Source organism: Vicugna pacos, chromosome 15 (genome assembly GCF_048564905.1).
Source record: "Vicugna pacos chromosome 15, VicPac4, whole genome shotgun sequence".
In the NCBI taxonomy this organism is placed as follows: Eukaryota; Metazoa; Chordata; class Mammalia; order Artiodactyla; family Camelidae; genus Vicugna; species Vicugna pacos.
Genome location: NC_133001.1, coordinates 54,755,835 through 54,765,458, shown reverse-complemented (window position 1 = coordinate 54,765,458; position 9,624 = coordinate 54,755,835). Strand labels below are relative to the sequence as shown.

The 9,624-nt window shown below is 42.9% G+C and overlaps 1 protein-coding gene across 1 annotated transcript in view; it reads right to left on the bottom strand.

Annotated features, from left to right (window-relative positions):
- Nucleotides 1–580: 580 nt before the first annotated feature.
- NOL10 (nucleolar protein 10) overlaps nucleotides 581–9,624 on the bottom strand; it is an 85,557-nt gene continuing 76,513 nt past the window's right edge. Inside the window, exons 20-21 of the mRNA XM_006197109.4 lie at nucleotides 5,974–6,076; nucleotides 581–1,395 (exon numbers count right to left, since the gene is read on the bottom strand). Of these exons, the coding sequence (XP_006197171.1) occupies nucleotides 1,276–1,395; nucleotides 5,974–6,076 (223 nt within the window). The 3' untranslated portion in view covers nucleotides 581–1,275. The remainder of the gene's footprint in view (nucleotides 1,396–5,973; nucleotides 6,077–9,624) is intronic.

Genomic DNA, 9,624 nt, shown 5'->3' with positions numbered 1-9,624 from the left:
ACAAGACAGGCCCATGAACAGATTAGGGGATAAGCTGAGAAAGGAAAGTTCCAGGAAATGAAACAGGTGGGGGGTGGGGCTGGTACCACGACACAGGTTGGGTTGGCTGCCCAGGTAACAAGAGCCTCTTCCTGGTGACAGTGTCTGTACGTACATACACACACACACACACACACACAATTTTTTTCTGGAAACACACTCTGCCTCTCAGACCAGAGGTAGCAATACGACCCACACTGTTGCCTGCTGCGGGGAGCAGGCCAGTCTGCACACAAGCAGAGGCAGAAGGGGGACCTGAAGAGACAAGGAACAACGTAGAAACAGGAGGGAGAAAACAAAGAAGGGAGGACCTGCCTGATCTGGAAGGCCTGCATCCGGCTGCCCGCGGCACTGACAGGGTCTACAGCCCGTTTATGTTAATTCACACATCTGCCTGTTTGCTCACAGCATCTCAAGTTCATCTACCATCCAGTTGTATATGAAGAAATGCACCTCCAAAATCACACCCACACCTACAAAACTAAGAAAACCAAAGTTAATTTTCAAATTAACTTAATGAATGGGTCTCTCTCCAAAAAGCTGTTCAAAAGAAAGCATTTATTTTTATAAATGTTTTTTCCACCAGTATATCTCCAATTGTGCTTAAGAAAGATTAAAAAAAAATCTGCATTTAATCTTGTGAAAAGTTAAAAGAATACCCAGTAGCTTCTACTTCTTGTTTCCGATTGTATTGCCATTAATTTATATTGTCTTGGTATAAAAATAAATTTTTTTTAAATCCCAAACTAACACATAAATAAGCAACACTCCTGCCTGCATATACTTACAAACACACATGACCGATGCCCACGGGAAGGTACGACAGGAACGCATTTCTGGGCAGTTTGTGATGACAGCAGGCAGTGCAAGAAAGACAGTTCCAAGAAGACGATCCGTCCTGGCTTTTAGCACAGGATAACCTTTCATTTCATGGTGCGCATTTCACAACGTTAAAAAACAACCGGCTTTACTTGATTAAAACCAGGGGGAAAGAATAATGTCCGCAGGAGCGACAATGTGCAGAAGTTCTCTGGGGGCACTGTGCGGGCCAGGGGACCAGCCTGACGGTCTGACCTGGGGTCGGGGCCAGGTACCAGCTCTCCATCCCTGTAGGCACAGCCAGGATTTATGTGGAACTTCAGAAACGTGCGCCCCCGTCTGTGTTTGATACACTTCAATGATCATCAGCGGGGGAGATGTGCTCCCTCTGAACCGTGTGGGGGACCATTTCCAGATTCAGTGGAACGGCCGTCCTCTCCGGGACCTTGACTTCAGGTGACCGGCTGAACGACGGAGTGTCTTCCTCTCTTGTCGGTGCAGTTTCTCAGCCTCCTGCTGCTTCTTCTGCTGTTCAGACTAAAAGAGAAGATTAAGCGAAGAGAGAAAGAGAGAAAACGCTAACACCCCTTTTTTGTAACCACCAGAATGCCAACAGCACGACCACCAATCACAGTCCTGCTGTGGGAGAAATGTGAGAGGCCTGTCCATGGACACTGCTCCAGCGGGGACAGCAGGATGAGGGCCAACCTTCACAAGGACAGTAAAACCTGAATTCTAAACCCAGGGGCAAGAGAAGGGCCCGGACACATCAGTGTGAACCACAAAGTCTGAGGCTGGCTTTTCAACCGACGCACAACACTCGTGTGGCGTTTTCAAAGGTACAGCCCCTCGCAAGAGAGGCAACTTAAGAAGATGCTACTGCTTTCAAAATGTCCACGACTTCTCTTGTAGAACTGTCATTTGTTTCTAAGCGAGCATCATTCATTAGTTTACTCACATTACCTTAAAAACAAAAACAAAAAATACTTCGGTGTACTAAAAATGTATAATAACCCACCCACGATAAAGCATCCAGTCAGCAGAGCTGGTTCCAAAGAATTTTTGGCTATTTCCAAAAAAACCAAACTCCCCTTGAAAGGCAGAGATCTACCATTAAATGCTAGGCAGACACATCCCAAGTTCATGGCTGGGATGAGCTCGTGGGTTCCAGGCTGGCTGCGTTAAAGGCACTGTTCTCAACACTCAGGGGAGAGCCAGATCCTCTCCAAACAGTTCCACTACTTTTAGCAGAAATTCTCAGAAGAGTATCAACGCTGAATCCACGATGGTGGTAAGAGTTGTGTAGTTTTAAAAACACATTTGAGGGTTTAGATAATACACACTACTAACTGTGAAGCTCAAAAACAGACAAACAAACTTAGCTGATGGAGCTGACAGGAGGTAAACTGGGAAAACCCTCGAAGGGCATAAGTTCTAAAGCTGAAAAGCACTGCCTTTCAGACCCCCTGCAGCCTGCCTGCCTATGGTCTGTACTTTCCTATGCACCTGAAAATATTTATTTGTCTTTCAGTCTTGAAGAGAAAGTCTCCATATTTACTTCCAGATAGTATTATTCAATATTTGAAAGTTAACGAGTTGGGAGGTGAGGGAATTGTGAGAAAGGAGCAATTTGTAAAAACCAAAAGGGGTGAATTACCCTATTCTAGGAAACTTTTACACAGAATTATTTCTTTTTCTGATTATCATCATCTTTTCAGAGCCTTTTCAAAGTCAAGCCTGCCGTGGATATTCCTCCTTCCCCCGTGCTCCACTCAGGGCTCTGTCCTTCCAGGGGACCACGCAGGGGCCTGTTCCTCTCCCATCCTCTCAGTTTGCTACGCTTGCAATGGCCACAATGAGTTTTTAAAAATAAAAATGGTATGTCAATCTTCTGGTAACTGAAGCTTTTCAACAACTTTCCGCGATTCTTAGGATTGAGGTTAAAATTTAACACGCCCTCCTGACAAGGCCCTGCAGGACAGCTCCACGTGCACCTTCCCGGTTACATCTGATCCACAGTTTCCTTCCCCTTGACGGCTACTTCACACACGTAGGCTCCACAGGTGTCCCTCCCTGACACCACCCCCCAACCTCCCCTCCAGGTCAGGCCCCGACAGTCCCAGCCCTCGGTCCTCCCTGGGAGCCCTCACCACACTACAATGATGTCACTGTCTGTGTACCTCTCTCTGTAGACGGAGGACTATGACAAGGACCAAGTCTGTCTTGTCCTGTGTGTCTGTGCACATGGCACAGAGCAAGTAGTACACATTCATCAATGGAAAACTCAGAAACCCCGAGGGAACCTGCACGCTCCTTAGCAGACAAAATAATGCTGTCATCAAGACTCTTGTAAAGTTAGTGAACACTGGTTACTTAATGTTTCGTTTCTTCCTGTTAAAAAGGATCTCCAAGACAAATGTTTCTTGCCCAAATAATTCTGGATGAGAAGTGGGGTACTAAGTAAAGGTAAACAGGGTGGGCTGCAGCTTTTGAGTCGAGGCTGTTACACGCCTCCAGTATGGGCACCAGTTGCAGATTTCCCTCACGTGTCTGCTGGCAAAGCAACCTTCCAGGAGTCCCTTACGCCGCCCAGAGTGCATTCTGGGAGGCCCTGCCCGACGGACCCCACAAAGGCTGGAGCCCACACAGGAGCTTGCAAGCAGCAATCGTCCTGCAGACAAGCCTCCGCCCAGAAAAAAAACTCTTCTTAGCCTCTCTCTGAACAGCGGATGCATTTGGAAGATGTCGCTGTCATGTGACTGATTCATTTTAAAAATAATATTAAAGCATAGTTTTTCTCCTTTTCACTTGATTCACATGTTAGAAAGTACACATGAAAACCTGGGGAAACTTGGGGTTCTACCTGAGTGTATCGCATGCCTAGTATAGAGAGAGATCGGTATCAGAAAATATACGTACAAACAAACCCTAAATGTCCTTAAATAAAACTAAGATTTAATAGTTAAAATTTCGTGAATCAAATGATAAAACTGGCCTAAGTCAAACCCCAGCTGATGTTCCCAAAGACAGTGTCAAAGCCTCTGCCAGACTCTACGAGGCTGTTTTAAGTGTTTCTTACTTAGTGCTTCTGTTTTTAGCAAAAACAAACAAACAAACAAAAAACAACAAAACAAAAACAGAGCCAGCTTATTTTCACTTTACCATGAATTACAAACTGATATTCAATTCAGTAGCTTCCCATTAAGAAAAAAAGGTGGGAAAGGAATGTGCTCGCATCCTCCTGAAAGCTCACCTGAGCAGTAGAGGGAGCGCCCAGCGGCCGGTACGGCCCCGAGGCCTCAGAAGTGCCCCCACAGCTGCCCTACGCCTGCCACCCACTTGGCGACCTGAACTTCAGAGGGGAACAGGAGACGTTTGAAACCACACAGAAAATTGCTAAGAAACCAGGTATACACAGTGAGTTACTCTGAACACACACCCAGTTTTGGTTTATTTAAGTGAGAAGTGAAAGAGTGCAAACTTGCTCTAAATGGAGAGAGATTTAACTGAAAAGTTTCTTATACTTAGAATAAAAACTTCTTTTGGGGGACAGAAAGAGGGCGAATTGGAGAAAGGTGGCCAGAAGGTACAAACTCCCAGCTATAAGACACAAGTACGAGGGACGTAACGTACACGTGACGACTACAGTTAATGCTGCTGTATTACCTACGTGAAAGCTGCCGAAAGAGTCAATCTGAAGAGTTCTCAGCACAAGGAAAAAGCAATTTTTTCTTCTAATTTTGCCTTTTCTTTCTATTGTATCTATATAAGATAATGGATACTAACTAAAAAAAAATGTTCTTATCATCTGCAAGCCTCTTGATGACATCAGAGAACTGTCACAGGATCAGAAGGAGTGGGCAGAGGATCTGAACAGACATTTCTCCAAAGAAAATATACAAATGGCCAGTGAGCTCATGAAAACATGCTCCACCATCCTTAGTTATCAGGAAGATGGAAATCATGTGTCCATGCAGAAACATCACCTGAATTTTCATAGCAGTATTATTCATAGCAAAAAAGAAAAGAAAAAAAAGAAACAACCCAAAGGCCCATCAACAGATTAAAGGACAAACAAAATGTGATCTATCCACACAACGAAGTATTACTCAGTCACAAAAAGGAATAAAGTTCCTGTATATATTACAACACGGGTTAACCTTGAAAACATAAGGTGAAAGAAGCCAGATGCAAAAGAAAACATGTTGTATGATTCTACTTATATACAATGTTCAGAACAGGCAAATCCATAGGCTGGGGAGATGGGAGTGTGCAGGGAGACTGCAAAAGGGGGTTTCCTTTGTGGGGACGACGACGCTCCAGAGTCAGATAGTGGTACCGATCACACAGCTTAGTGACTATACTAAAAACCCAGAATTGTACACTTTTAAGAGGTGAACTTTATATGTGAATTGTATCTCAATTTTAAAAAAGAAACGGAGGTGGAGTCTTTGTCATTCTTTCCCTCCCAGTGACAAATATATTAAAGGAAACTAACTGAGAATAAATTTTTTTGAAGAATAAAACCATGCAGTTTCACTCATCAGTTAATAGCAAATATTTAAACCAGCTGATTCCTCCTTTAATACAGGCCAGGCATCGTTAAAACTGGCTAAAGAAACGACTCTTGTAAGTCAGCTGAGAATAGGACCTACTACTGACAGAAATTCTTCTGAAACGACACATCCTGGGCAAGCTGCTCTTACCGCCAGGAACGTCAGGAACTCACCAGTTCTTGAGTTTCTTTAAAGTCCACATAAGCTTCAACTATTCTTTTAAAGCCATATGTGGTCAGGACTTCCGCTTTACAAGGCCACATTTCAGGTGGCCCAGTGACCCAGAAACCACGCTGCTGGTTCCTCAGCAACAGTACCAGCTCTGGGGTCACCAGGGCCCTCGGGACACCGGAGACACGCCTGCTCTGCCAAAGCCAAGCAGCATGCTCTCAGCGCAGGAGGGGTTCTGGCAGTAAGGAAGATGCTCGAACAGGAACAGAAGCTTCCTCAGCAGGGGAAAAGCATGGGAAGGCAGTTCTGAGGTCAGACACAGACACACCACGACTGGAAGGCTAATTTTCTCCTGTGAACTAAAAAAGAACATTAAAAAGCAACTTACCTTCTTTAATGTAAATGTCAATTGTTTGCTGCCAACCGTGGTGTCGGATACACTCAATGTCCCATTTTTTGCTTCAAGTTTCAACCGATCTTCAAGGGTTTTACTGTAGGAAATTTAAGAGAATGACACATTAATTAGCATTATGTTTTGATTTGCCATTTGACACAAGTTTTAATTAGAACTGACTCTTTTACATGTGTGGTAAAGACAAAAAACGGCATTCATACAACACAATCAATGGAAAGAATCCCAAGCACTCAGTCATTACTCATACTCAATAGATGCGCAGTGAAAACAATGGCTGCCCCAAACACCCACTGATTTCATATTTTGAGTGGTGGTTCCACATATTTCAATGGTTGTTACTTACCTTACTAAATCATATTTCTGAAGCCAAAATACAAGGAGCAATATTCCTGAAGCCTGTAACTTTCTGCAATGGTCAGTGGCCCTTATGCTTCAAGAGCACTTGATATTTACACCACACATAAGTTAGGTATGTGAGTATTTCGGCAACTCATTCACCTTCTACAAAGGCGTGAACACAAATGAAGCCCTCCGGTCAAGCCACAGAGAAGTGCTTACGAGGATTCTGACTTTTCCTTTACTCGGGCTTAGCTCACTGGACTGGACTCAACACCCACAGTTGGAGCAACTTGGAACATGAAATCGTCTGATTACACAGAGAAAACAAAAGCAGTTACACTGAGGGTAAATGTTGAGTCAGCCCTATTCATTGTGACTTCTCCAGGTGCCTTTCCTTTCAGTCTCTTCCTTGAATTCCTCTTTCTGACACACTTTACCCCGAATTTAACTTTCATTTCATTTCTTGATCACGTTTTCCTAACTTTTCTAAGGTCTCTTTCTGTAATCTTTGTCCCTGTCATGGTTTGCTGTATGTGAACTGCAATTCAATGCCATCTGCAACAATCAAGATGTTAAACTTGAATCTGGTACCAGTTATACAGGACTTCATTGCATGTTTGTATAATAATGTTTTATTATAAAATAAGATCATTGTTAACTTGGTTTAGAGGGAAAAAACAGAATTAAGATAGACACATCCAGTAAGTTTTAATGTTAGCTCTAATCCTTCTAGAAAGGCTAAAAGCAACACCTTCATACCCCTAGGTTGAAACTAGGAGAGAGGAGAGGGAAGAAGAGAAGAATATGGTTTTCTCTTCTATTTGGTTCTCTCCTCAAAAAACAGTAAATGTACTTTCCAGTCCTCCTTGTACCAATTTAAAACTGAATGCACCCCTTTTAAAGTTAGTATTTGAAAAACCTGGTTGAATTAAAAAAGGGGGGTGCACTGTATGAAAGGGTCTTCTTTTTCCTGAAATACGATCTTTGTAACTAATTACTGAGTAGAACACAACTCCTAAATGATCCATTAAAGAGTGATGCTCCTTTGAAATTCTGAAGTCAATGTTTGATGTTCACACCCTGAGAGATCTAGCTCTGGTTTATGACTACCAGTAAGTACTAAATATACCTTCTTTATATAATTTGAGACATAAAGTGGTTAGCATAAAAGTGGCACTCTTTTCTAAGCAATAATGTTATTAAGAAGCACTTTTAAAGTACTTTTCATCTTCAAAGTTCTTAACAGACTAACTAATTAATCCTTTCAACATCCCTGAGACAGAAGTATTTATCCTTTACAGATGGCAAAAAGGCAGGGAAGATGTTCTATGCCTTGCCCCAGGCCACATAAGGATTTGAGTCTAAAACCAGGATTCCAATCTAAGAATTTCTGCTTTCCAGGTGTGTGTCAGACCATGGTTGATTTATAAGGTTTTGTTACAGAAATGTATTAGTATTCTAAATGACAAGCTTTCACATGACAATGAAATCAAGATTTGGTTTTGCCTTTAAAAAAAAAACAAGAATTCACAAGTGAAGTGTAAACCAACTCCAGCATGCGTGTGACTCATGCCAGCCTAAGCACATTCCTCCAGCCGTCCATTTCATTTTTGTTCCTTCCTTTCAGAGCTATAAACTGTGAGATTTTAATTCTGAATAACTCTGGAGCCACTGAGACAAGGTGATACACAGAAAACACTAATTTGCGAAGAAAAAGACTTTTCAAGTCAATTGTGGGAAATTACTACTCTTTTAAGGATGACCTATTTCCTCGTGATGGGGTGCAGGCGCTCTGGTCTCCTCTCAGTGCACCTTGACGTGCACTTGCAGAAACTTGTTCTGTCTCGGCTCCTTGGAGAGACAGCTGAGCTTTAGAAGGAGCCGTGGCAAGAGATCAGACAGGTCGAGGGAGAGATTTCTACATGAAAGCAAGTTCCACTTCCCTCCCTTCACAGTCAGCTCTGGAACGCAGAGTTCCACAGCCTGCTACCACTCCGGCAGAGAGGAGTCAAGAAGTCAGACACCTGAAAACCGTCTACCGTAACGGAAGAGGAAAAGGCAGAAAACCCTGCCCGTCCTTCTTGGTGATTCACTCAGGACCGGTGGGCCCATGCGGGAGGCGGGAAGGGGCTGGCCTGCCCCATCCTGTCCCTTCTCCTGTCCTGGCTCAGGTCGGCTGGCTTTTGGCTACTTTGTCATTGATAGCAAAGAATTTTAAGGAAAAATGACCTCACTGATACAAGATGAACAACGTGCACCCTCCCTCCCCACATTTGTGGGGATTGCTAAGGTGACAGATTCAGGCTTTAGAAGGTGAAAAGCGGGAGTAATTACTCAGTGCAGGATGGGGAGACCATTTGAGGAAGAACCTAAATTATCAGTAGGGCTTTACTGAAAGAAAAAAAGAAAGATGGGCACACACTACAAGGGGAAAAAATCAAATCAGAGACTCAATAGACATCCCACAGTGGCTGAATGATACACTTCTTTGAGGCTTTAAAACACACACGAGCTAACATTTAATTAAAAGTAACGCTCCTCAGGAGGTGGGTAGAGCTCAGTGGTAGAGCACATGCTTAGCTTGCTCGAGGTCCTGGGTTCAGTATCTAGTACCTCCATTAAAAAAAGAAAAAATTTTAAAAAGTAATGCTCTTCAACTGAGTTTTAAAAATCACTTGGTGAGGAAAAGGAAGTAGGGGAGTGGAAAATATACATCAGGGCACCTGCTTTAGTACAGCACTGAGAAGGATTAAATTAACCTAAAAGAAAGGAACCACCTACATCAAAGGGAGTAAGAAGAGAATGGAGAAATGGAATCCACAGATAAATGGTGAATTTTAAGTACTTAAAAATGTTAAGTACTTTGTTTTAAGTCTACAACTTTGATAAATATTTACACACACTGCAAAAGTTACTGAAAACTATTTCAGTGCTTTCAGTTTGCATAATGTTGCTTCAAAGCCTCAGGAAATGTAAGCACAAGCAATCATGAGATCTGCTGTCTCAACTTTCCGAACAGTTAAAAATTTAAAAGATTCCTAATACCCACTGCTGCTGCAAATGCGGGGAAACAGGCACCCTGGCAAGAGTGCAAAGGCCCCAAGGCCTTTCTGGAGGGCGACTTGGCCGTATTGCTCACACGCTTCTTTTGATCCAGCAAATTTCATCACTAGGTAATATATTCTAAAGAAACTCTTGCACATGTGTACATATTTATAACTGTGAAAAAAGGAAGAGAAAAACAAGAAACAACTGAAACATCCAAAATTAGATATTATGGCTCAA